The 27,250-nt window shown below is 40.0% G+C and overlaps 1 protein-coding gene and 1 non-coding gene across 5 annotated transcripts in view; one reads left to right on the plus strand and one right to left on the minus strand.

Moving 5' to 3' along the window:
- Positions 1-27,250, plus strand: part of LOC145492274 (run domain Beclin-1-interacting and cysteine-rich domain-containing protein-like) — a 58,479-nt gene that overhangs the window by 18,855 nt on the left and 12,374 nt on the right. For all 4 annotated transcript variants that reach the window (XR_014049968.1, XR_014049969.1, XR_014049967.1 and 1 more), the window contains exons 4-9: positions 4,527-5,415; positions 6,720-6,823; positions 8,624-8,674; positions 19,532-19,718; positions 23,952-24,343; positions 25,656-25,729. Coding sequence is in view for 1 of the 4 variants with exons in the window: in XM_081471671.1 (XP_081327797.1) it covers positions 4,527-5,415; positions 6,720-6,823; positions 8,624-8,674; positions 19,532-19,718; positions 23,952-24,343; positions 25,656-25,729 (1,697 nt within the window). In the remaining 3 variants the exon portion in view is untranslated. The remainder of the gene's footprint in view (positions 1-4,526; positions 5,416-6,719; positions 6,824-8,623; positions 8,675-19,531; positions 19,719-23,951; positions 24,344-25,655; positions 25,730-27,250) is intronic.
- On the minus strand, positions 1,366-1,438 carry Trnas-cga (transfer RNA serine (anticodon CGA)). The gene has a single exon. It is a non-coding gene; the product is annotated as a tRNA-Ser (tRNA).

The raw sequence follows: 27,250 nt of genomic DNA on the forward strand, positions 1-27,250 counted from the left end.
AAGACGGAAGAATGATGTGGTTTTGCATGCAAGGCTCTCAAACTTGTTTAATAAAATGGTGCGTCAAATGACGATTTTAATGGAATTTGGTAATTTGCATATTTCTTTGAAATAAAAGGATATTTTGCCAAAAAAACTATCTAGTAGTTTTTGTCATGTCCTAGCCTATCTACCATAAAAATACAAGCGAAATCGAATTTTCGACCCTTGCCGAGTTATTTTCCATTTTTATGGACAGGGACTCTTAATTTTTTGGACCCTGATTGTTCTGAGATGTTCACAGAAAAGAAAACCTACCAAAAAGTATCTTGATTTTGTGTCTGGCAATGCAACGCAACACTAGGAAGCTGTGGTAAAAACACGCCAAATTAGAGCCAACTTCCTCTCTTCGTGCCCTGGGCTAAGAACGAATGAGTGGGATCATGTTTTAAGTGATTTGAAAGTGAATCGTTATCCTGGAAGTCTGTTGAAGAAGTACCTCCACAACAAGACCAAGCCCAGTCATGGGTTGCGTCTTCTGGAAATTTTGTGTGCGTCCAACCTTTAGCCAATGAGAACATTGGGTCAGATATTTAGGGAGCCCAAGGACCGACCAATAATTAACCAAGTCCAAGGAATCGTCTACAAAGTGAGCTGCCATGACTGCATTTGTGGAGCTTGTGCAGGGCTGAGCATGACCCAGACCATGCAAGCAACAGCAAACCAGCAATTAAACATCATACAGAGTCCACAGATCACAACATTCTCCCAAGGGATGCCTAGATCCTCGATTGTGGTGTTACAAACTACCTGAAGAGGCTCTTCTTGTAGTTATGGCACTCAACTTTAAACAGCGCTGCCATCACTGAGAGGAAACCACTCCGTCACACTTATCTACCATTGATTCAAATAAACAGGCTTTTATAACAAACCTGATCATTGGAACTCTGATGAAGATGGACAGAAGCCACCGAAAATTCAGAAAAGAAAAAACAGACTGGATTACAAAAACCTTAGAAAATGTACTGTGTACATGTATGAATCACTACAATGTATTGTATAGTGTATACTAAAAGACAAAGGGTTGAAAAAGATATCATTGTTTCTGCCGCTGCGCCTTCTGTAAGCTTTTCAGTAAGGAGAGCTTCAACAGAATTAAAGCCTTTAATTAATTAATTAATTAATTAAATTAAAAAATTAATATCTTAATTGACCACTCCCCCAATGGGGTATTTCAGGGCCAATGAAATCAAATGATGAAACAAATAATGCAAATGAACATAACATGTTTAAAAATCCCAACTGGCGGGAGGCAGACCAGTTGGCTATTTACAAGCACGACTGAGGAGTTGAACTAGGGTCTACCGAGAAACAACTCCAGCTAAGTGGTCAGAGCAGGACTTGAACCCGCGACCTCCGGATTTCGAGTCCGGCGCCCTAACCACTCGGCCACGCTGCCTCCCTTAGCCTTCCTAGACAAACTCCAACTTCTTTACCAAATTTGAACTGCTTCCTTTGAGTTCTGGGCCAAAGACAATCACTCTCAAGAACATTTGGGTTTGAGTTGTCTCCACCATTACCTTCTTATGAGGATGTGTCAATTGTTTTTTTGCACCAAATGTGCAGGCCCTTATTTAGATACCTGTAAATGAATCAAGTCATGATCCACATCTCAACTCTGTTGCTTGGGCAGACAAATTTATTGTTCAAAGATTAACCTCAATTGAAAAAAAGGGAAATAATGAGCCAAAAGTTGACTGGTAGCAAGCCTACCCACTTAATTAGCACTCTGGTTAATGTGATAATGGTTAGTGTTCATTTGGATGTAAGGGAAGCAATAATTGAAGGAGGGAGTGCAAAACCATGCTAAGTGACGATTTGGCTGAAAAAAAAATTTTTGCAAAAGGGCTTGAATTTTTGCATGTGGTCTTCAATGTAATAGAAAAACGTGGCCCTGTATTTTTGTCGCTGGTTTTTGCTTTGTTTTCAAGTTATAACGTATGCAAGAATACTTGGCTTTTCCTAGCCATGTCTTTAGGAGTTTATTTGTTGAACAGCTAACAGGTAGACTGTTAATAGTGTATGAAGTCAAAATCAAATCTCACAGCATGTATAGAGCAGAAATCTGGGAACAGATTGTTTACATCGGTTATTGTGACACAACATGTGAATCGATCGAGCGTCAAACGAAATACATTGAACAAAAAAGAGATGTGCCGCATTAGAGCTCTGTCAACTAATATCTTAAGCATTGTTTTAAAGTACCTTGCATACCTGCCTGGTGGTTGAGAGGCATCATAAAGTCTCAATAAACCCGTAAGTCATCAGCACGATTTAAAGAATCAAAATGTGTTCTGAAACTTCGAAGGCAGCTGATATACTGTAATCGTATTATCGGTATTTGAAGTCAGATCGAGCCAGGCAGCAAAGTCCAAGAGCAGTTCTTGCCCAAGAAAAATACCCTCTGGTGAGTCATGGCCCAATTCCCAAGCATTGCTAGCGTCAAAGTTTGGAAAGCGAGAACTGGTTTTAGACTTATAAAATTTGTCTTGTATCGACCGCTATGTTTTCCTGCACATGAGGTGTAAAGACCCTTCCAGGCATGCATTGCAGTCACGTTCTGTGGACGTTTCTCAAACTGGTAACTAGACTGTTTAACCATAATAATGGCCAACAAGTAGCGATTGATTGTAATATAGATCGGTGATCCAGGTTGCATTGATTTTATTTCAAATCGGCGTGATTTGTAGCGTTTTGAGCTTCTGGGATCAGCGGACATGCAGATGTATGGAGACCCATTTGTTGTGCAGAAGGGTTAATCTGTTAAGCTGTCAGCCCTATTTATAGAGCGTTTTCACGTGAAGTCATCAAATTCTTAAATCCAAAACTGAACAGCCACCGATGTTGTTATCCTCATCAGGCATGAGAGGCACCAGCGCATTTTGAACTTGGAAGTTATGGTGGTGTGTGACATAAAGCTACGATCGCATTTGTCGAAAACTATGTATTTATCTCATGATTTTTAGCCATTTAAGACGTTGCCGTATTTGGAAAAGTGCTCATTGAAACGTTTATTTGTTTTATCTTATTTTCATTTACACCTCTTTTGACCTGAAATCAACATTTTTGAGCTTATACGTTGTGTGAAATTACCATTTTCAGGAGCCCATCATGGGCTCCAGCCATTTTGCTGTTTTCTAAGTGAGACCAACATCCTTGCCGTCACGCGTTAACATCAAATCAACATTTTAACCTATTTAGACTTGAAATCAACATCATTGAGCTTATACATTGCATGAAATTACTATTTTGCTGGTTTCTAAGTGAAACCAAGATCCTTGCCGTCACGCGTGAACATCAAATCAACATTGTAACCTATTTAGACTTGAAATCAACATCATTGAGCTTATGCGTTGCGTGAAATTACCATTTTGCTGGTTTCTAAGTGAAACCAACAGTCTTGCTGTCACGTGTTAACATGAAATCAACATTTTAACCTATTTAGACCTGAAATCAACATCATTGAGCTTATGCGCTGTGGGAAATTGACTGCCATTTTGCTGGTTTCTAAGTGAAACCAACATCCTTGCTGTCATGTGTTAAAGTGAAATCAACATTTAAACCTTTTTTGAGCTAAAATCAACATTTTTGAGCTTATACGTTGCGTGAAATTGACCTTTTGCTGCTTTCTAAGTGAAATCAAAGTCCTTGCGGTCGCGGCGGGCCGATCCTTTGTTATGATAAACCGAGGCGAGACTTCGACTTATAACAAAGGCTTGGCTTGGCTATTATAACAAAGGAGCGGCTCCGTTTATCATGACAAAGGCCCGGCTTCGTTTATTTAAAGGCCTTGGCGGGAAAAGAGCATTAGGTATTTTAATCAAAAGTGAACTTTGCCAAAAACGCTCCAAATTTCGCATGCAGTTTTGTTTAGGTATGTTTAGCAATGTCCCGTAGTTTTTCCACTAAGCTTTGCTTCGTTTTCGAGATATTGCGTATGCAAAAAAACAAATCGGTTTTCCTAGCGGCGTCTTCATAAACGAAGCAAAAGCCAGTGGGAAAAATACAGGACCATGTTTTTCTATTACATTGAAGACCACATGTAAAAATTCAAGCCCTTTCGTGAAAATTTTTTTTTCACCCAAATTGTCACTTAGCATGGTTTTGCACTCACCCCTTGAATTATCTGCAACAGTTATGGAGTGTAGAGAAGACTAGCTAGTTTTCATAAAGTATTTTTCATGGAAATAGTAGTAAATGTGGTTGTAGCACAGTGGGGCTTTTTTTTTTAAATGATTCAATATATTTAATACAAGTCTCACAGTTTGTGATAACGGCAATGTTGTGAAATCTTCTGCTAATAACAAGGAGACATGCACTGGTAGAACTTATGCAGGAAGCAGATTTGAAGCAAAATGATATTGAACCAAATTTGTTATGTACTATGTGAGAACTAAGAGACATGTTAGGTTAACATACTCATAATTATGTCTGTGTTTTATGAAACACTGGTACTGATTAAAAACAACTTTGATTTGAATTTTAAGTTGAACAAGAAAAAATACATTGAGGTGTGGTTGCAAGATAGTGCATATTTTCATGCTGGTTTGCTGGAGTCTTCTGTTTTACCTGATCACATCCAAGGAAAACCTGGTGATGAATTGTCTTCTTCAAACAGCACAGACAGCAGTAGTGGAAAGGAGGACTTTCAGAGGCTTTCACTGTATGGTTCACTAGAGGACAGTCAGATTGAAATGACTGATTATTCAGATTACCACCCTGCTGTTCTTTTACAGGAAAACATTGAACTGTATCCCTCTGAGTCTGGTCAGAACTTTTCTTATATTTTACCAAGGAATGGTAATCTTGATCCTAGCAGTGAAATTAAAAGGAAAAGTACATCTCAGAAAGAAAATACAGTTGGAGAAGGAAACAACTTGACTTTGCCCTCGCAAAGATTAAACTCTTTTGGACCATCAAAAATAGGACAGAATGTGAGAGCAACTTTGGCATATGCAGCCTTGTCTGCTGTAACAGAGGGTGAAGAGACAGCTACATGTCCAGGTGAATGGTTTGATGGTCATGATGAAGACCAATTTCATAAACCCAGAAGAGCTAGCACTGGTAGTCTCAATGAGAATTTGGTCTGCCCAACAAGTGAAGCAATTTCAAACAATGGGTCGCTAGAAACATCCATTCTTCCGTATGTTAAAACAAGATCTTGTGACAAATATGTTAGCAGCAGTTCTGAGTCTGTTACAGACCACCAAATGAGAAAAGCTTTGGGACACACCAGGTCAAAATCAGATCAAAGAGGTGTTCCAAAATTTCATAAGCATAAGTCTGTCATTGAAGTGCCAAAGTACCATGAAAGTGAGAATCAGGATTCTTTCAGCAGTGTTCGCAGAATGTCATCTTCACTACCTACTACCTCAGGTAAGAATACTTATAAGAGAGTTAAAATTCTAATAGTCCATATTCAGGGCTTGCAAGCTTGCCTATTGTTTCTGTATGATGCAAAGGAAAGAGACAGTACTTTGAGCTGGTTATTTGACCTGGAGGAATATGTGTACATATGGTCTTGGGTTGACTTCCTTGTACAGATGGATTATACCAAATGTAAAGGTGATGGCAAGTATCCCAGTACTGTAAATCTTACCATTAACTCATTCATTTTAGTTTGCTAAGGCACATGTTTAGTATTTGCTTATTTGCTGTTGTGCTAGATGTGGTGCTTTTACAATAACCACCCTCAGTTTTAATCATGTATAATTTAACAAGCAGTCTTATAACACATTTAACAATATTTTATTTTGCATAAAGAAACTATAGTTGACCTCTGGAAAACAACCAACTTGGGTGTTTCTAAAAGGAACACCTAAGACCTAGACTTATGGGACTAAACAGAATACCCTGAACTAAAAATTAATGAAGACCCTTGGACTAAAATGAACACCTTGACAAAAACAAAGACCCTTGGACTAAAATGAAGACCCTGAACTAAAATGAAGACCCTGGACAAAAATTAAGACCCACTAGACTAAAATGAAGACCCTTGGACTTAGATGAAACCTCGATTAAATGAAGACCCCTAGACTAATATGACAACCCTGGACTTGAATGAAGACCTTAAGTCTTGACGGATATGAAGGCCCTGCTCTAAAATGAAGACCTTGACTAATATGAAGACCTACTGGACTGAAATGTAGTGTCAAGCAACCTCTCAACTCCACTCCATCCAAACAAGCATAGCTTAATTATGGATGGGTCTTTTTACGTGCTAACCAAAAAATACTGGTATCATGCAATCATCTCAAAGTTTGGTTTGCAAGAGAGACATCATTGTAACATGGTAATGTCATCTCACTTTTGCCCTCTTGATTGGTTCAAAAATTCAAATTGACATTGCAACACTGAAATAGTTTGCTCGTGTACATGTATGCTTCAAATTTCAGAACTTTGCAGCGATGAATTTGCTGTTAAACTTTTACCTATTGTCATTTGCACAGTTCAGACAACTATTAAGTACTGTACACTAGTTCATCTCTATGAGCTATTTAATGTAAAAGGGGGCTTTACGCAGGCAATGAAAGGCAGGTAACTGGTTTTAATCATTCAAAGACCCAGTCATAACCAAACGACTGCCTTGCCAGATAATAATATTAATTTCTATGTTGAGTTCATTGCTGTCCATGTGCACCCCGTGCACGCACTCCCATATTTCTTTTTTATCTTTGCAGAGTCATTGTACTGCAACGATCCGTATTTGGAGGATCCATATCAGGAACAATCCTTAGCAACAATTTTGGCATCACAGGACTTTAGCTCATGTGAATTAGATAAGGTATTTACCAATAGTGCTAAAAATCAATGATTAAGTTACTTAGGTACATACTGTACTTGGCCTTGAATTAGTAATGAAAAAGTATGTAAAAAGACAAATTATGGATGCTATATCAGTCATTCCTTATTACCAGTAAATTTAGAAATAATGTTCCTCGTTGTTTCCCATAACATTTTATAGGAAATCAAACCTGATTGTATGCACTTCCATTATTACATTATAAAAGGAAATAATAATGAACCTGCTTTATGAAGAAGAAAAAGAAAATGAGAACAAAAATACCTACAACAGTAGTTTGTTGTCAGAGCTTTGGTTGATTTATTTGAATTGTTGTTCACCTAAACCTTAAACATCAATGCCATACGTGTGGTTTTCCGTTGGCTGAGGAACGAAAGAAGCGGAAAACATTTTTCTCACACACGGCTGGGAGTCTGGGTACAGGTGTGCGGGGGGTTTCAGGTTACGTGGCTTGTGTAAGGTTTCAGTTTTTGTTTCGCCATCTGCCACTGCCTGACATGCCCCACCCACCCACCCGTGAAGTACTTGTAGAATGTGTTAAGTTGGGGTGAAATTATTCTCTAGCCACTTTTTGTGTCATTGTAAGACAATTATGTACTTATGTTAATAAAGTTCAGGCTGTGTGGTTAGGCTTGGCATGGCTCCCAGTGGTGTGTGGGAAAATATTAATGAAAGCATAATGACCACCCACCTTTGTTGTAGGACAGAATGATATTCTTTAGTAATTAAAGGAAGGTTTGTTTATGCTCATTTCTGTTTCAAGATATGTCTACAGTTTTCAGAATAATTTTTATTCTCTGTTGTAGTACAGGGTCTATAATATTCTGTTAAGGAAGTTAATTTCTTAAAATTATTTTGAGGTTCTAACATAGGGTTGGTGAGATATGGGATGAACCTTTTTTCGCTGCTGGGATGCGGGATAAAGGAAATTTGAAGGCGGGATGCGCGATTGCAAGGGGTCGGCAGGAGGTGGGAAGCAAAACAAAGTAAATTGGGATCACCAAACACAAATCCATCCAATGGTAGGAGGAGGATTTGAAGCCCAGGACTTTCTGGATTACAAATTGATTTTTAATAATAGTTTAACAGAGATGTTTTTAATTAATGTCCTTTGTTGAAGGATAACTGGAATATCTAGAATGTCCTTTGTTATATTTGGATATTTTTTTGATATTCCATTTACCTATTTTCCAAAGTATTTTCTTTCCAAATTTTGTGAAATTCTAACAAGTGGAAAGCTATTCACAGTATTCAGTCTCAATTTTTTGACTGACTACTTGAATGCATGTGCTACATTTAACTGGGTTCTTTTGGCAGCAAAGAAAAACCTAAGTTCTAATCACTGGGCTCTTTGCATGGTTACTTTTCCTTACATACGTTTCTAATAAAAGACTAAAATCATCAATACACTGTGTCATTTATGAAGAAAAATGGTATAGGTAGCACAGGCATGGAGCAAGTAAAATGATTGCTGTATGAATGCCCATGCTGAATTACATTAGCAGTAGTGCATGCAAAATTGTGACATTTGGCTAAGTTAATTTAATTGATTTGTTTGTCAAATGTGTTGAATTTTGGTGGCTCTAGTGTAATCTGGAACAACTTGATTGAGACCTTTTGCATAACTGTTGGCTGTCAAGAGCTTTGTCTGCATTTTCCTCATTCAGGGACTTCTGAACTGTAGCTTAACTTGGTTTGGCTTCTTAATTTCCATTGACACCTTCAAATAGTTTCGATTTATTTAGTGCTGGAGAGGTTAACTTTGAACTTCTTTTGCAACAGGAGAATGCCCATTTTAGTATATCTGAAGCACTGATTGCTGCCATTGAACAGGTATGTTGTAGCTTGTTATTCTGCTATGGTATGTGTTAAAGTTATGCATATTGTAATTTTCAAGAGACATCCTCAGCCAACAAGTCCATTTATTCACATGCATGTAATACAAAATTGATTTGCATTTTGTTCCCACACTCTCCATGCACATTCTACACAGATACATTCACACGCTCGTTCCATGCTTGTTCCATACTTCCCTTTGCAAGATAAATACACAAAGCTTCAGCTTAGTAGAGAAAAGAAAATACGTGAAAGCAAAAGCAGTTCATTTAAAGTCAGTGTCTTATGATCACAAATTCTTGAAACTTTGGATTTGGTTTAATTATCTTTCCATATCTCGTGACATATCCCTCTGGGCCACTGGGTCTTGTTGGAGTCTTTGCAAGAGACCTCTGAAGGAGCCGGTTCTGGAACAAACAGGAGATGTCTTCGGTTTCTGTGGTACTCCTTTCCTTCAGCTTCAACAATGTATGACTGTGGCTTTGCAGGGGGTTGCTTGACAATGCCCCCTTTCTGGTATCCTTTGTCAGTCTGAAGTTGCACAACTTGCTGTGGACAGAGAAACGTGGACGAGTTTGGCATTCTGATTGTGATATGACTTTTGCTGTTGGCATTTAAGCTTCAAACATGAGGTTATGTGCTTACTGTTGATTGCTTTGGGAGTAAGGAGTTCCTTTGCAACAGGAATAACACATTTGGTATGCCACGACATCAACCACTGCGCAGGAGAACCTAGGACTTGATCTCTTTGAACATTCCCAAGGTTAAGAAGGCCAACCAAGGTGTCAGAACCATCCTTCTTGCATTCCTCTAGCAGGTCTTGGCTTGTCTGACTGCATTTTCTGCAAAACCATTGGACTAAGTAAAGTAAGGGCTGCTAGTGATATGCTCAAGACTCCATTTGCTGGCTTGAAGCTTTTGAATTCCCTGTTTGCAAATTGTGGACCATTGTCAGTTAGCAACTTGGATGGAGGCAGCATGGCCGAGTGGTTAGAGTGCCGGATTTGAAAGCCGTAGTCCTGGGTTCAAATCCCGTTCTGACCGCTAGCTGATGTTGTTCTCAGTAGCCCCGAGTTCAACTTCTTGGCTGCGCTTGTAAATAGCCAACTGGTCTGCCTCGCGCCAGTTGGATTCTTAACCTAGTTATGTTTATTTGAATATTTATTTATCATATTTATCATTGTTTGTTTACATTGGTCCTGAAGAGCCCCAATGAGGAGTGGCCAATTAAGTATTTAATTTAATTTAATTTAATTTAATTTAATTTAATTTAATTTAATTTAATTTAATTTAATTTAATGAAGTGCCATGGACAGCAAAATGGTGTTTCATCTTTGTGATCACAGTTTTAGACGACAAGTCACTGAGGGTATTCATTTCAAACCAACCAGGTAGGAGTTGACGAGTATCAGGTACTGCAATCCATTCCAGTCAAATGAGTCTGTGCTCACAAGGGGCCATGGGAGATCTGGAACTGGTTAAATAATGAGTGCTTCTTTCTGCTGGTGAGGTTTTAGCACTATTGCAAGGCTGGCATGATGCTATGGCACAATCGATATTGAGCATCAAAGAAGGCCAATACACGGTTTCTCTTGCTCCTCTCTTTGTAGCATCTATCCCAGGATGCCCCTTGTGGAGTTGTTGAATATACTCTTCATGCAAGGCTTGTGGAACCACAACTCTCAGGCCTTTTAAAATGATTCTATCATTCATGATCAGCTCATCTCTGATTGGAAAGTATGGCTGTACCTCTGGGGGTACACTCTTGGGCTTTGCTGGCCAGCCATTAGGAATGAAATGAGAAACTCTCTGCATCACAGCCTGATCTGCAAGAGTGTGTCTCTTGAGTTCAGCCACATGTTCAGGAGAAATTGATTTAAGGGACAGGATGTCAATCTGCTTATCAGCCTTGAAATCGGAATTCTCATCGATGTAGGTGCATGACAATGTGTCTGCGACGCAAAATTCAGTCTGCTTCTTGTAGATAAACTTCAAATCATACTTTTGAAGCTGCAAGAACATATGCTGAAGACGGGTGGGGGTTGAATGAAGAGGCTTATTTACAATTGCTGTAAGAGACTTGTGATTGGTCTCAATGGTGGTTTGTCAACCATAGATGAAATCATGAAATTTTCTGCATGCAAACGAAACAGAAAGCAGCTCCTTTTAATTTTGTGCATATCGAATTTCAGCTTCCGTTAGGGCTCATTAGGCATACGCCACAGGGTAACCATCCTCTAAAGACGCAGCACCAAGACTGCTCTTTTAGGCATTGATGGACTGCGTGACAGGCTTTAAGGAGTCGAAGTACCTCAGGACCAGAGGTTGAGAGATGTCTGTCTTCAGGCCTTCAAAGTTTGTTGCTCTGCTGGCTCCCAACTCCAGTGTGTGTCATTCCACAGCAATTTGCCTAGTGGCGCAGTCTTCTCACTAAAGATGCTAATGAACTTGTGGAGATAATTGGTCATGCCAAAAAATTGATGCAGTACCTCTGGCCCATCCAGTGTCAGCATCTCTTTAATAGCAGCAACTTTGGCTTCATCAGGCTTGAGACCACCATTCGTGAACTGATGGCCAACATAGGACACTGGGTTGAGACAGAACGTCCACTTCTTTGGAGCTGGTTTCAGGCTAATATCTTGTACCCTTTGTAGCACCCTCTTTAAGTTTGCATCATGGTGTGCTGTTCCCTCACCCCATACTAACAGGTCATCAATGATGATGGCACAGGGATACCCCAGCAAGCAGCTCTTCCATCGCACACTGGAAGACTTTTGAGGCAGAAGTGATGCAAAATGGCATGCGCAGCATGCGTAGAAACCGGAATCTTCCAAATGGTGTCTTGAAAGTTGTGAGTAATAAAGATTCTCAGTCAAGTTTGATTTGCCAAAAACCACTTCTTGCATCGAGGGTAGATAATACTGTGGCACTGGGCATCTTCAACCGTTCTCATAGGATAATGGGGTCTCTTTAGGGCTTAATTGAGATCCCTCAGATTGATGCAGATGGGAATACTGCCATCTTTTTTCTTTGCCACCACCATTTGTGAGACTCACTCAGTTGGTTCACACGTCAGTGTGATTGCTTCAATCTTATCCATCCTATCAAGTTCTCTTCTAACACTCTCCTCCATTGCAAGGGGTACTCTGGGTGATGGCCTGATAACAGGGGTTACATTGGTGTCCAGCCTCATATTTTGCAAATTGAGAATTGTAAATTGCCAAGATCACCTTGAGATAAATCTTAAGTTTGTACTTACCAAGTATTGCTGTGCGCAAGGCACTGATGGTGTCAATCTCATGGACCTGGCTGTGCAACTGAATGATATTAAGGAGTCCGTAAGACCAAGCAATGGCATTACTGGCTTGTTGATGATGTGAAATTCCAGGTTATGGGACATAAACTGTAAATAAACTAAGAGCAAGCTATAGTGCCCAAGGTAGTTATTGGTCCCCATGATAGGCAACTTACTGCACTGCCTTCATCTGATCAATCTTCTTATTGCGGCTGATCTTTTTTGATCAACCTTGTGGACAGAATGCCTTGAATGCCTTCAATGATTGGAATCTTGAGTACTTGAATGCCCACCACTATGTTTGTAACAACAAACCTTTTTTAAGTGATTGGGCTTTCAACAATGAAGATCATTAAGCACTTAATGACTGGCCCCAAAGGAAACAGTGAGTTTTGTTTCCCCGAGACCCTCAATGTTACCTGAGACAAAGCCCAGGGTAACATTAAGGGTCTGCAAAGAAATCATTTGTGAAGAAATCATGTGCTTGATGCCGGCTGGCCCACAAATTCGCCGCGGTTTCAAGGAGCACGACCTGATCACGTGTGAGTCAAAAGTTCAAGTTGTTGTTTCCCTAGGGAGTTAGCGAGTTTTGTTCACCCCAGGATGTTAGTAAGTTTTGACCCATGACACATGACATGTTTTCCTCCAATCAGAAAACGTATTTGAGTTGGGAGGTATAACAATGTGTATTAATTATTTTGAAGTGGTTTTATTGTTAACACTAAAGGTGATAACAGAATAAGAATGCACTTTTCTTATTTATTGAACTTCGTCTAACTAAAATACCTATATACGGTACATAAGATTTTTATTAGGCAGGGAGACCACTACAACCTTGCCAATTACAGTGGATCCCTCGTTAATAAGAATTAAACTAAAGCTACGCATATATAAACAAGAAAAATCAAAAGGAAACAAAACAGAATTTCAAATTGCTAGAAACAGCATGACGGCCGGCACAGGAGAGTCCTTGCTATGTTGCACCTGGGACAGATTCTCCAGGTTCTTATGTTGTCAACGTCACACAGATCTAGAACCCTATTGTGATATTGAAGTAGTAGACGTTTAAATGAGGCTAGAGAGATGAGACTTGTGTGTAACTCGGGGGCGCAGAGCATTCCATGTGCAGCATGTATGTATGAAAAATGAGTGTTGATAAGTAAGAGTTCTACTTTGCTTAGGAATATAAATGATAGCAGTGCTGCTCAGTGATCTAGTAAATCTTGTTGATGGTCTAGTTACAGGCAGGGCTTCACTATCTATCAAAACTAAGTTGTTACAGTTTTATAGAAAAAAAACTATATCCAAAAATCCATGCCAGTATGAAATAGGTAACAGATTTGTTAGTTGGAGGCGGGTCTTATAGGCTTCATTGCAACAGGAAGGAAGCCTCAACTCACTGTAGTAAGCCAATGGACTGTGGCAACCATACTTGGGTTGCATAGCTGAGATGGCACTGGACAATAGAAAGATAGAGTGTGCAATGCATTTGGATGCTTTGGATACATGTGGAAGCTCAGCGCCGATTGTTGACTTTCGTGCACTATTCAGTCACAAGACTCCATTACTTGACATGACTTTTTGATAATAAAATTAGTTCTTGTTTAATCAGTAAAATGAATTGTTTTGAATAAAACAAAATCATTCCACTTCGATTTTTTCATCAGTTACTTAACTTTATTCCATCAATCTCCAGTGGGAAAAATAAAATAAAAAGCGAGCACATCTTCCTTATGTTTTCAAAGGTATAATGTTACATACCTTTGCAAGGAAAACAAGTATCAAGTTACAAATGTTGACAAGAAAAGTAAAATCATCATGTTTGTTACTTCAATGTATTGTGGAATTAAAAATGAATGAAATTCAATGTAAAATACCACAGTAAAACTCAAAGCTGTCTTGAAAAACGGTAGTTTTAAGTAACACTGTTATTTTTGGACCCTGCATAAAAATAGCAAGTTAGTGAATGATATAAATAAAACGAAAACTATGTCATGCTCTGCAGTAGCCCACTGGTTGGGACAGAACAACAAGACTGGAGATGTTCACGCAAAGAACTTAGTTCAGATGAACTTAAAAAATGTCTCCTCTGAAAAACACAGTCCTGAAAAGAAAAGCTGTCACAAATGGATCTTATAGGCGGAGTGCTCGGGAAACCCCAAGGAGGGTTTCTTCTGTTTCCTGAATGTACATGTTCTTAGCTGACTCCGAACGCCAGCTGCTATGACGCATGAGCAGCCTGTCTGGGATAGCAGCCGTGGCTGCTGCAAAGCCCCACTGAATCTGAGGCCGTGTGGACCATACTGCTTGGGATTAAGCCCAACGGTTTTCAAACACTTGTTAACCAACTCACTATCTCTCGGATAAGTCAGCGGTTGCAGGTGGAGGGAAAAACCACGTTTGGGATGGCACACATGTATCTTTCTGAGTAAGTAGTCGGTTTCTTGGTGCTGGCCAGCGAGTAGGAACCATTCCATAATTGCTATGGGACAGGAAGAAGGGCTGGTGCGTGCAACCAGGATTGAAGACCCCTCCCTGAAGTGGTCGTTCTTTCTCTTCATCAAGGAGATGGACATGTGGTTGCTGGTCGTTAGCAGGTTTCCATGTGTAAGATCTTTAAGATCATCCCAGCGAAGAAATGTTGCAAAACCAGTGGAAATAAGGCATGTTATCTGGAGCTCACTGAGATTTCCATGTGCCAAACTTAAGTGCCATTTCTTTTACTTGGTCTGTTGTGATTGGCATTTTCCTGTTTTTGGGACAAGTTCCAAGTATTCTTACACACGCCTCAAGCAGTTGTTTCTTCAGGGTGTGATGAGATGGGGACAGTAAGCAGGCTTTTTGGTGCGCCCAAGCCACCCCAAAGGCTGCTGCTTGGATGGAAGCCAATGATCCTTTGGTGTGCAGCAGATGCACTAAGTACAGGGCAAACGCAGGACCTGATGTAGGAAGGACATTGATGCCTCTGGGTTCTGCTCACTTCTGCCATGCTGGAAAAGCAGCCAAGTATTTCTTAACAGCACTGGGAGCTCTGTCCTGGATGATGACAAACCAGGTATTGACTCGGCTAGTGAACGCACTTCCGGCTGGCAACTGTGCCTTAGATCCCTCAGGGTGGGGGCAGCTGGCAAAGAACTATATAGAAGTCTTTAATAATAATAATAATAATAATAATAATAATAATAATAAAATATTTATATAGCGCCAATATCCTTTTAGATTTTCCTGAGTTTAGTGATGCTGTAAGTTAGTTATTAACATACAGACCCCTCCAAATGCCGGGTACTACTGGTCTAAATGCAGTTTGCTCCCTGTATTCCACTGCTCTTTGGCTAGGCACTGCCAGGTAAAAAGAAAAACTTTTGATCCCACAAACGTTCAGTTTCAGGTTACTACATGGATCAAGGTAGGTAGTTGTCTTAAAAACAGTTACTGCAGAAAGTACACCTTTTAGTGTACAGTATTTCACAGGCCGACATATTACTCACATGGGCTGATAATGCCTCTCACAGGCCCAGGCTGGCCAACACCTGCCTCCGACAGGCCAATGATGCCTCAAGCAGACTATTATGCACCTCTCACAGGTAAGTAATGCTTTGTGCAGGCCAACAAGCCCACTCATAGGCCAATAATGCCTCTCACAGGCTACCGTGCCACCATTTTTAGCTGTCAAAGTATCCTTTGGGGTGCACTTGAGGAAATAATAATAAAAGAAATGCTCTCATTTAATTTCTGTTTTTGGGCTTGATTTCTGCTGATCTCTCGAGTACGCGAGTTGGATCTACAAGTGCACACGGGATCCTTTTTTGAACAGTGGCTAGTGATTGAACCTATTCCATTTTAAGTGGTATCTTTTAGGGATCTAATAAAGCTCAAGCAACATCTGCATTAGTGTCCCTTAGTAGTTAAATTCATATTTTCTGACAAGCATTCTGTGCCTTTTCATATGGGAGTCTCCCCTCCCCAGGGTTTCCAAATGTCTGACAGGAAGTGAAGGAGTGATGGAGTGAAATTGTTCCACCACTACAACTTGGAAAATGACATTTTCCAAGTTCAAAAAGGGTGGAAGAAACAAGCAATTATTCTCCCCTGTCAAAGAAAGAGTAAATGCATTGATTCCTTCAGTGCAGGGGTTAAGCCAGCGACTGCAAAAACAAAGGACTTGGCATGTCCTGAATGTTGAGAACTGGTCGACGGTGTGGGGACCATGTCCAAGGCTGCAAAAATATCTCGGTAAAGCATATAATTGTCATAGTCCACCTGTCTGGAAAGCGTATCAGCTTAAAAGTTTAATTCCCTGGGGATCCACTTCGGTTCTAAACAAATATTGTGCTGCCCACAGAGAGTGTAGATAGCAACGGCCTCAGCATGTACTGTAGCTTTGGGCCTGGGCTTCCCTTCTTAAGGATATTTTCGACATTCATGTTGTCAGTTCTGTGACATACTGTTTTCCCTGAAAGGTTATCCACAACTGACAGGAGTACCAGCCTTGTACCTCCAAGTTCCCTCCATGTGGAACTCTCCCTGCTTTCCACCTCTGACCAGCAGCCTGATACTTCAGTGCCTGCGATGTCCACAAAGTAACCCCCATATCCTGAGTCACTAGTTTCTGAATAGGAGATGACATCAGTATTCGGATCTGCCTCCCAAATTGGTCACCCATTGCACTGAGGAAAACCATCTTTCCAAAACTGGACCTCCCTAACTGCCCCTGGGGAGAGAGTGATGCACTGGGACCAGAACTCTCCTGACAAAATATCCAGGTACAAGGTCCTGGTTCACAAACAGCTGACAGGACCGAGGGCCAGTCCCGTTGAAACCACTGTCCCCGCCAAGCTCTCCACTTGCATTGCAGTGGGGGTACCATTAGACAAACATTTAATTCTCTCCTGCAGACAGGCAATGCAATCTGGGGAACCTGGATGCTACCTTCACTCAAGTTGAGAGAAAACCTCAGCAAGTCGCCCACTTGGTAGGTTCCCAGCAGCATTTCTTGGGGTGGGCTATGAAACCACTAGCAGCTATGTCCCCCTTGACCATGTTGGATGCTGCTAATGCTGTGGTGTGGCTCCTTCCTGCCCCCGCCCCATTGTCCAAGTATGTGAAAATTCTGACTCCCTGTTCCTGCCAGTGTTTAACAAGGGCTTTTTGGACTTTTGTGAAAACAAAGAGGCAGATGCCAGACCAAATGGGAGAACTGAGAAAACAAACCACTTCTTTTGCCCTTGCGAAGTCCAATTGAACCCCAGAAATTTTTGGTGGGATAGAAAACTGTCCACATGATGGTACCCTGATCTATAGTCCAGCTTGAAAAACCAATCACCCAAAGAGAAAATATCGTGCATTGTCTGGATGTCCTCATATTTGAACTTGGAGATTCTGAAATACTTATTAACATATCGGAGATCTAGGATCAACCGTTTCTTGCTACTGTTCTTAACCACCCCCAACGGACTGATAACTTGAACCTCTGACTGGTTGACCTCTATCACACAACCTGAGGAAAGCAATTCTATGATTTGTTCTGAAACAACACTTGCTTCTTCCAAAGCAGACTTCTGGTTTTTCACTTTGTTCCTAGCTGGAACAGGTTCACAAATGGGAGAGCATAGCCATCTCTTATAACTGATATAGCCCACTGGTTCAACTTAATCCCCTGCCAAAAATCTAAATGGGCCTTCAAATGACCTTTTACATGGACTGGCCCCTGTGTACAACTGTTATCAGGCAAACAACAACTTGTAGACTGGGCTTCCAACAGTGGTGAAGTCCACAGCACTACTGTAAACATCATCTTTCATTTCATGCTCTGTAATGCCTAATTTACCATACATATCAAATAAACTGCTGGCCAAAGCCACAGGATCATTGTAATCACAGCGCTGATCAGATTGTACAACTGAACACCCTTGAGATGCTTGATCAAAGTGTCTTTCCGCATGAGGACAGGGGTATGGCTGCCTGGCAGTTCAGAGCAAAATGTCTAGAACTCCAGCATGCCATCGAAAACACGAATCTGTTGGCCCCGACTTGACGTTTGGCCTTGAGGCGGAAATTACCACATGCCTAGTCATGGTGGAATTCTGGTGGGAGTTATACGGCCGCTGAGGGTGGGCTTGCTGTGAGTGAGGTTTTGTGGGCTTTTTATTTGCCAATTTTAACGCTTTGCTTTCTTTCACTGCTCGCTTGATGCATATCTCATCATCCGAGTCACATGCAAGGGGCTCCTGGATTGTAAAAATCCATAGCCTCCCAAGTAAACTTTTCAGCTAGCATAATATGCTTATTCCTTTCCTTTAAAAGCTTCTTACTTTCATCGAGCACTTCGTTACATTCCTTTTTGTTGCTAGCGGCGGCAGCCTCTTACAGTTTTCTGAGGACTTGCGCATTCAGCTTGTACTGAACTTTGTTCCACTGGTATTTAAACTCGGGCTGAGGAGATTTTGCTCGGTCAGGCTTATCACTGTGGGGGAGATTTCAGTTCATTTTCCACATGTTGAAGCTGCTCTTTGCTCTTATTTTGTGCCTCCAAGAGCTTTTGGGCCCAGGCCGGAGTGTGTCTGGAACAACCAAACACGAGTGGCATTCCCTAGAAGGAGATTGAAACTGATGGCGGGAACTCCTTGAGCTGCAAGAATGATCTTTGGTTTGTCGATTCTCTGCAGCATCCAGCTCCTTTCTCGATTGTTTTCTGCCAGATTTTTCGGGACTGTGGGTGTGAGGAAGTAATCACTGAGCTGCTCTGGATTTTGAAGGCATGTTAGAGACAAACAAATCTCGAAACCAAAAAATAAGACAAAAAAAGCTGTTGCTCGTCTGGCAAGAAACAGAAAACTGAGTCACGAGACCTAGCATGACACGTGATATCTAACTCAGGCCCAGCCCCCACTTCAGTGTGTGAGAACCTCATTTCTTGCCTCTTTCGCAAGCTCAGCTGGTGAGAAATCCATTTATTTGTATTCTGTAAACTGCCGCTAATAAGCCCCCCAGTTATAAGCCCATGTACCTTTAAACCGAACCACAATACATCCAGTTATAGGACCCCCTAGCTTTCATTGTTTTGAAAATGTTTTATTACAATTTTTTGAAGCTTATATACCAGTAAATGAAAAATCTATATTGATCAACATGTGCAGCTTTAGCTCAGAACGTTTTTTGTTTTTGTTCTGGTTATAATCCCCCTTGAATATAGACGCATCTAAAAGTGCTTACGAAATTGTATAAGCCCAGGAATTATAATCAGATTACGGTATTTAAGCACACAATTTCATTCTTGTCTTCTGTTCCAGGCACATAATTTATCACTTCGGTTGGTTTGTTTTTCTCTGTTTTATAGAAAAAAAAAAAACAACAGAGAATTATAACTACAGGAGATAACCAAAAAAGATATAAGTAACAATGAATTTACTCACCAAACCTTGTCAAATGTAGAATGCATGGTTAGCTTGTGAATCCTTTGCAGGCAGTTCAAAATCGTCTACTTGAGTCTTCTAGCTAAAGCATCTTTCTAGTCAATTTCTTGTACTACAGTTACATGTATGTGATCTAACATCATTTAGATGAAATGCGATGATGTGAACTCTTCAGACGAGGAAGAAGATGAAGAGATCCTTCATTTAAAGGAGGAACTTGAAAGAAAGAGATGGGAGAAAAAGCAAGGAAAACATTTGCTGGAACAGGCTGCTTTTAGTGATGAAACTACACAATCATCCACTTCAGAGCCAGGCACATGGACAAACTCATCAAGTGAGTCTCAATAAAAAAATTGTCTCTAGTTGCACTGTGTTGAATTAAGTTTAATTACTGAAAAATGAGTGCCATCCAAGGTGGACAGGATACACTTTAGCAGCAAGATGTTTTCATGGGCTATATCTGAGTACCCATGTGGAGTAGAATAAAGTGCTGCATTTGTGTTTGCTGTTATACTCTGGGTGCTATAATGTGTATGGTGCTGTAATAATTAATTATGTATGACATGTTTTAGGGCAGCTGGATAATATGAGCATTGTCCATAGTATTGCTGTCAGATTCTTTCCAAACATACCAAGGGGTTAGAATTATTACTGTTTGAGATTTTTAGTGAGCTTAGAAATTTGACTCTCAGTTTGGTCATAAATAAATCATAAATGAGTAAATAGATGATGAAATTATATTCTCTTTATTTAACCTCTCTCAGTGTTTATAGCAGAAAGTGGGGCTGAGCAACGAAGCTTCAGAAACAAACAATTTAGATCCAGGGAAGCTACATTGCAGCAAGTCACATTGTTCTTGAGCTACACTCTACTCTACAGCTCCTCTCTCTGAGGATAAATGGTTACCAGCAAATTTGGTGCTGGTAGTTGTCCTGTGTTGGACAAGCCCTAGGATTTCAAATGTCATTGCTAACACTTTTTCAGTTCTGTGTCTAGTGATTGTGGGAAATGATGGGTAATGGAAATAATTTGACAAAATGTTGCGCTTGATTTGGATGCAAATAACAGAAAACGAAATAATATTAGAGAATAGAGAAAGAAATGAAACGAACACTATATATAAGCTTACAGGTACTCAGTGGCATGGATCTTGGCTAGTAAGCGACGTGATGTTCTCCATAACGATCTCGAATTCAGTATAGAATTACCTCTTCCTGAATGTCCTTTAATTATACAAGGTCAGCTTTTGCAATTCTTCTTTGCAGTCACCAATGGATTCCATGTAAGCTGATGATTGCTGGGTTGAAAACCAACAATTGTAGCTGTTCTATATCAGCCATTTGTGTGCCATCTTAAATCCGTCCCAACCCGTATTGCACATACTGTGCAGTGCACTTTGGGATTTATACAAGATGACGAATGGGTGACGTGAAACAGCGTTTTAGTTTCATATATAATTGGAGTGCTATAATCAAAGGAACTACTTTAATGTGAAAAGTAGAACAGAAAAAAAATAAGCATTTGTCAAATGAATTATGATTGGCAAGGCTGAAGATGTCTGTTATTTCTGAATCACAGTAACGACACAGTACCAGAAACGATCATTACCGTGAAATCCTAGGGCTTGTTGGACTTGCATCCCATACAGAGGGGATGGAAATGCTCCTAATTGGTTCAGGCTGTGGAAACCAGGAGTTGCTGTGGCTGTATGTTCACCACAGCCTTTTTGAGCTATAAAGTGCGGCTCCAAAAATGTGGCCAACTTCCTCTTTTTTTCAGTTTTACTTTGATATCCTCAGTTCGAATTGACAAATAGAACTATCCCCAATTAGTAGAATTCTACTAGTATACTAATGCAAATGCTGTAATCTGATTGGCTGAGCCATTGAACGCTATCAGCCATTAGTGTGCAGTGGCTGGAGGTCATCTAGGAAATGGTGACATTTTTTTCGTTTTTCCAAAGTGTTGGAGGAAAATTTTGATGCAAATGGTAATTAAATTTCTGAGAAGTCAAAATGAAGGACATTTTTGGTTTCTTGATATTTAAAAAAGTTGAAATTATTGAAAAAACTGATGCACGCGGGCATTCAGCTTCAATTTTAAATGACAATTCAATCCAAGTGACCTTTTTCAGCCGCAGAGTTTAATAATACGTCAAGAAATAATTGGAAACCCTTATTTGAAGTAAATTTTAGCAAGAATTCTACTAAAACAATTAGATTATTTGCTCTCAGTTTCTATGAGGTGATAGTTGATTCAGCCTTTGGCCTCATCAACTATCACCTCATAGAAATCTTGAGCTCGTAATCTAATTGTTAGATAGATTTATGATAAATTACTTATAGGTCACAGGCGGCCCAAGCTCACGATGCAAGTGGTTATTTTCTATTTTTTAAATCTTTATGCTAACGTTTAGTGAAACGTGACATATTTCATATTTACTGCCGACATCTACTATTATAAAGCTACCACTTTTATTACGTGAAATGTGACTCTTGTCTTGCAGCATATGGAGGGTTGTGTGACAACAGTTTGAATTTATAAAGGTTTGTATGAGGAAAACGATAATGGACATTACAGCCGAAATTTTGATGTTTTTGGCATAAAAATGACTGACCTCAGTGCCTTGTTGTCCTTTCCATTCTCATCTCACTTTTCAGCTCGATCCAAAGCCTCTTAAACGAGTTATCGCTTTTTGGTTTTCCTCTCCTAAGAAAGAGTAAAGGCTAGACACTCGGTTTTGGACTGACCCCCGCTCAAAGCGAAAAAAAAAAAAAAAAAAACACTGAAAGCATGCCAGCCGCACCAATTCCTCTGCAGAATTGTACTGCAGGGTTAAGCGCTCCCTTTCAGTTAATTCCAAGCCAAATTTGTCTCCACAGCGCATACTACAAAGCTCTCAATCGAAGAAAGCTAGCCATCTGGACTGAGTGAGGATGCTGATGGGACCCGCAATGAACACAGCATAATGCTGGGCTAACAAATTGACCCTGATCAGGGGAAGGGAGTGCACAGTTCTGAACAAGCCATGTACTTTGCTCCATGGTCCCCTAGGGAGATTTTTGTCCAGGCCACCGACAGAGCATTGCTTTGATCGACAAACCAACTCTGTCTGCAGTCTGGACAAAAATCTCCCTAGGGGACTGTGGAGCAAAGTACATGGCTTGTTGAGAACTTTGCGCTCCCTTCCCCTGGTCAGGGTCAATTTGTTAGCCCGGAATTCCACTTGGGCTTGAAATGTCCATGGTGGGTCCTGGCAGCATCATCTCTCAGTCCGGATGGCTAGCTTTCTTTGATTCAGAGCTTTGTAGCGTGCGCTGTAGAGATGAATTTGGCTTGGGATTTAACTGAAAGGGAGCGTTTAACCCTGTGCTATGATTCTGAGGAGGAATTGGGACAGCTGGCATGCTTTCAGTGTTTTTTTTCACTTTGAGCGGGGCTCAGTCCACAATCGAGTGTCTAGCCTTTATTCTTTGTTAGGAGAGGAAAACCAAAGCGCAGTACAATCGAACCTCTGGTTGTGACCAGCTCTCCTCAGCGACCAGTTTTCCAAAATTCCAAAAGTTTCTAAGTCAAATCACTATATTTGGAACTTCTTGTAAAAGATCACCTCTTGCAAGCAACCGCGACCACTTTTAGAAGTTAAAGTTTGAAATTTTCTATTGTTTTTAACCTCCCTTAAGTGACCACTTGACAAATAATAGAGCTTAAATTGTAACATTATCACGTTCCTGGGTAGTACAAGAGACAAAAATTTCTCAATGTGAAGTACCAGATTTTTTCTCAAAATTGACTTTTCACATGAATAAACATCTAAAACGTGGGATAAGTCTCTGCAGTTACCATGTGCTAATGAGGCCAAATTTTGACTCAATATGGTCTAAGCTCTCCTAAGCGACCACCTCCCGTCAGTGACCTGCTAGGCTTGACATTTTGGGTGGTCACTTATGGAAGGTTCAACTGTAACTTGCCTAAAAGGCTTCAGATTGAGCTGAGAAGAAAGATGACAATAGAACAGACAACAAGGCATTGAGGTAAGGCTTTTTTATTGCAAAACATCAAAATTTCGGCTATAATGTCAATTACCGTTTTTCCCCATACAAACCTTTATAAATTCAAACCTTTGTAACACAACGCTTCCATATGCTGCAAGGCGAGAGTCACATTTCAAGTAATCAAACTCGGTCGTTATGTAATAGTAGATGTTGGTGGTAAATATGAAATATGTCACGTTTTGCTGAACTGAAATATTAATAATTCCCTGTATCATGAACCTGTGCCCTGATTTGGCGGTTTGCATAAATTATAATCACAAGCAATAAAGCAGAGTACTATCAAATTACTTCTTTGATACAGATGTGTACATTGTGATGACCTTACTAATAATGTGCTCTCCTGTTATGTTTGAATGAACAGATTGTTTGGTGACTGACTGCATTTTTGGTTGTTGTTTTCCTGATTTGGGTTTCTTTTCTTTTTTAGACAGTAAAAATTTTAAGTAATGCGAAGATTTTTGTACAAAATTTAATGTCCTTGATTAGTGAGGAAGTGTTTATTATGTTCACAGGATCAGCATGCGACAGTGAAGATGAACTTAGTCCTGAATGGGAAGAGATTAGTACATCTGATAAACAACTTCAGGAATATGATACTGACTTATGCATCTCCTCTGTTACACTTGGGTCAGTTGCAACCTTCAGTCCCTCATCAGAAGCGGCAGATGTTTTGGAGACCAAGCTGTCCACTCAGCTTTCAGCTGAGACTGTAGCAAAAAGTCTGCTAGAGAAATTTTCCGACAGGAAGCATCCAGCTGCATCTGAATTGCAATGGCTAGTTTCATTTCAAGATGCTCCTCAGTGTTTACTTCCCTTACCAGAGGCTGTTGCTGTGGCACCAGATGATGTTCTTCAAGTTGAAGTCTTCACAAAGAAACCTCTGTGCAAGCAAGACTCATTACCAGTGAGTTCCAATATGATTGTATATGATCACACTTTCTTCAAGAAGTTGTTTAGTTGATGAAATAATATATTTTTTTTATCGCTTCATAAATGCTGTTAAAAAATTATTATTTTTTGCAAATCAGAGTAAACTTTTGTGGTTAATTTTGAATTCAGTGTTTGTTTGGTGAGTTTTCCACCTTATTGCTGTGTAGCAAAGCTGAAGGGATCAAATATCCATGGCCAGACACTTTCTTCGTGACTCATTTCAATAATATAATGTAAATCAAGCGAAGTTCACAGTTGCACACAAACACATTCAGTGGAAATTAAGAAAAAAGCATGGCCTTCTCCTATAATTAATTGTTTTAGATGTTATGTAATTCTAGGCCTCATGATTGCAATTTGTTCCATTGCTCTCTGTAGTTGATCCGGAATTTTCCATTGAAAAACCAGGAATGCACTAGCTATAGGCATAGGGAAAGGAAGCAAACTTACTTTGATATTTCTGGGGCAATTGTAGCTTGAACCTGAAAAAAAAAATAAGCGCTTAACATGTAAAAAACCCATTTGGATATGTTAAGAGCTCACATTAGCGGAATTTGAGCTGGAAATCCTTGTGATCCTTTTTCTCTTTGATAGCAAAACTTTTATATTGTTAATTCTGACATGCGTATATTTGAGATTTTAAACTTTAAATACTGTGATTTTTTGCACTTTTGCTACTGACTTTAGTTAATGTTATTATATGTGCCACCAATTAGTATGTCAAGTGCTATATCTACCCGACATGTAAATCGGAGGTTTCATTCAACATTTTTCGTAGGAAGGCAATTGGTTTTCACAGGCGGGCAGAATGGTTTGAACTAAACTTCTTTATAAGAAAAACTTTTCTCTGGAGGGTCAAACTAGACAGACAAAATCATCCTCACAGCTGCTCAATCTGTGAGGTGTCCGTCCCTGAATGAAAACCTTGGCATAAATCAAGTTCCAAACTTGAGAGATTCCTGAATCTTTCGGACTTTTTTTAAATTTTACAAATACATTCGGAGCTTGTCGCAACAATTCAAACAATAGTGTGTAAGATCAAGCAATTGATTCAAGACTTTTTGATTGACCGGCTATAAATAATGATATTACTTTCAAACTCATGCAGTCATCAGTTAGGGGTAAACAAATGATTCGTGATTTGTGAAAGAGATGCAGCTGTGTTTTAGCTGGGGTAAAGTTTGAACTCCAAAGAAAGAATTGGCTCATTATATCATAGAAAGAAATGTTAACTTAAAAAGTTTAAAGCGTAACTAAATAAAAGTGGTTTTCTTATTGATTTTCAGTATCGCATTCGAGGGAACTCAGAATGGGCACCTCCCAGAGCACAGATAATTTTCCATGCTCATAAACCTCCCAGGTTTGTATCTTTTACAATCGTGTAAGCACAAGCTGTCCTGATGATGAACTTTTAATGGAGTGTGTGGCATGCATTAGGAAAGCCCTTTTGAGCTTTCTCCTTAGGAACCTGCACAGCAGATAGATAGCGCTAATCACAAAAATTAGTTGTGAATATTATGGAAGTTATAATCAACATGTCAGTGTATGTATCAACATGGATCAGATCAGGGTATCGGTGATACCACAAGTGTAACGCTTGTATTCTGTGTACTTTACATTTTATTTGAAGCGTGAGTTATAGTGTGAGCGTCAAGCCACTAGTGTACCTGCGTTAATGGAAGCAAGTGAAAGGGTCTCCTGGAACTTACTCGCGCCGACTGGTTTTCTAGTCCTCTGGTATTAGTATCATTTCTGTCCATGAAATAAAGCAAGTAACAACAGATTAAAGCTATTAGTTGGCTTCAACAAAGAGCAGCATAAACGTTCCTGAGATGGAATTCTGACCCTGATAAAGGGTCGTAAATACTTAAATCCCCGAAAACTAAATGCAACCCTAACATCCAGAAAATCAAGAGATCACAATGACCTGATTAAAAACTAACAGTGGTATACATTTGAAGTTTTGTTTGACATTGATCTACTAAAACGTTAAAACAACGTTAATAGCTACTTTATATACAAAGACGTTTCGAAAAGTCTTCATTAATCTAAAAAGCCAACTGAAATTGCTGGCTATATAACGGTGCACAGTTCTGCACGTGATACGCCAGCGAAATGTAATGACATATCAAACTACGCGAGTGACTTGTTAATATTCAGGTCGGAATCTTGATATGTTCGTTGTCTGCATTTTGGTCTCTCTCTGAGAATACCAAGCCTCGAGGGAAAAAGTCTCTTATGGTAATCACGAGCCTTGTCCACAACAGTGGCGTGATTGAAGTCTATGTTATGGCCAAACTGATCGTCGTGTTGTGCAACCTTTGAGTTGCTGTTTCCAACTCGAACCGTCCTTTTGTGTTCTTATAATCGTTTTGCTAAGGCTCGATCTGTTTGTCCATAATAGACGAAATCACAGCCAGGGCAACCGATTTTCTAAACTACACCCCTTGACTGTAAAATACGGGGTTTGTCCTTGGGCCATGGGTAGCCTGCAGTGTAGGCGTTTCCCGTGTGTTTTCTCAGAGATGCCTCCGACATTGGGAATGACCACTAAATTGCTTGAGGTAAAAGATGTGCTTGCGTCAGAGCTGTTTCTGTTGCTAGAAACACCGCGAGAAGGGTTGCGGTAAGATATGCAATTTTACATAGACTGCAAAGGTAGAGTCAGTGTCAAACAAAATTTCGAATGGATACTGCTGTTGTCCATCCCCTCCTGCAATTTTGGCATTTTTAGTTTAAAAACTATCATATAATGCACACTTTCTGAGAATAAGCAAACAGGTATAAATCACGAGAATTAATTGTCATTAAGGGTCAGATCAGGCCGAATCGAGTCGGATCGAATTGTCTTCCTTAAAACGGAAGTGAAAATGTGCTCCTG

This window comes from Orbicella franksi, chromosome 7 (genome assembly GCF_964199315.1).
Source record: "Orbicella franksi chromosome 7, jaOrbFran1.1, whole genome shotgun sequence".
NCBI lineage: Eukaryota > Metazoa > Cnidaria > Anthozoa > Scleractinia > Merulinidae > Orbicella > Orbicella franksi.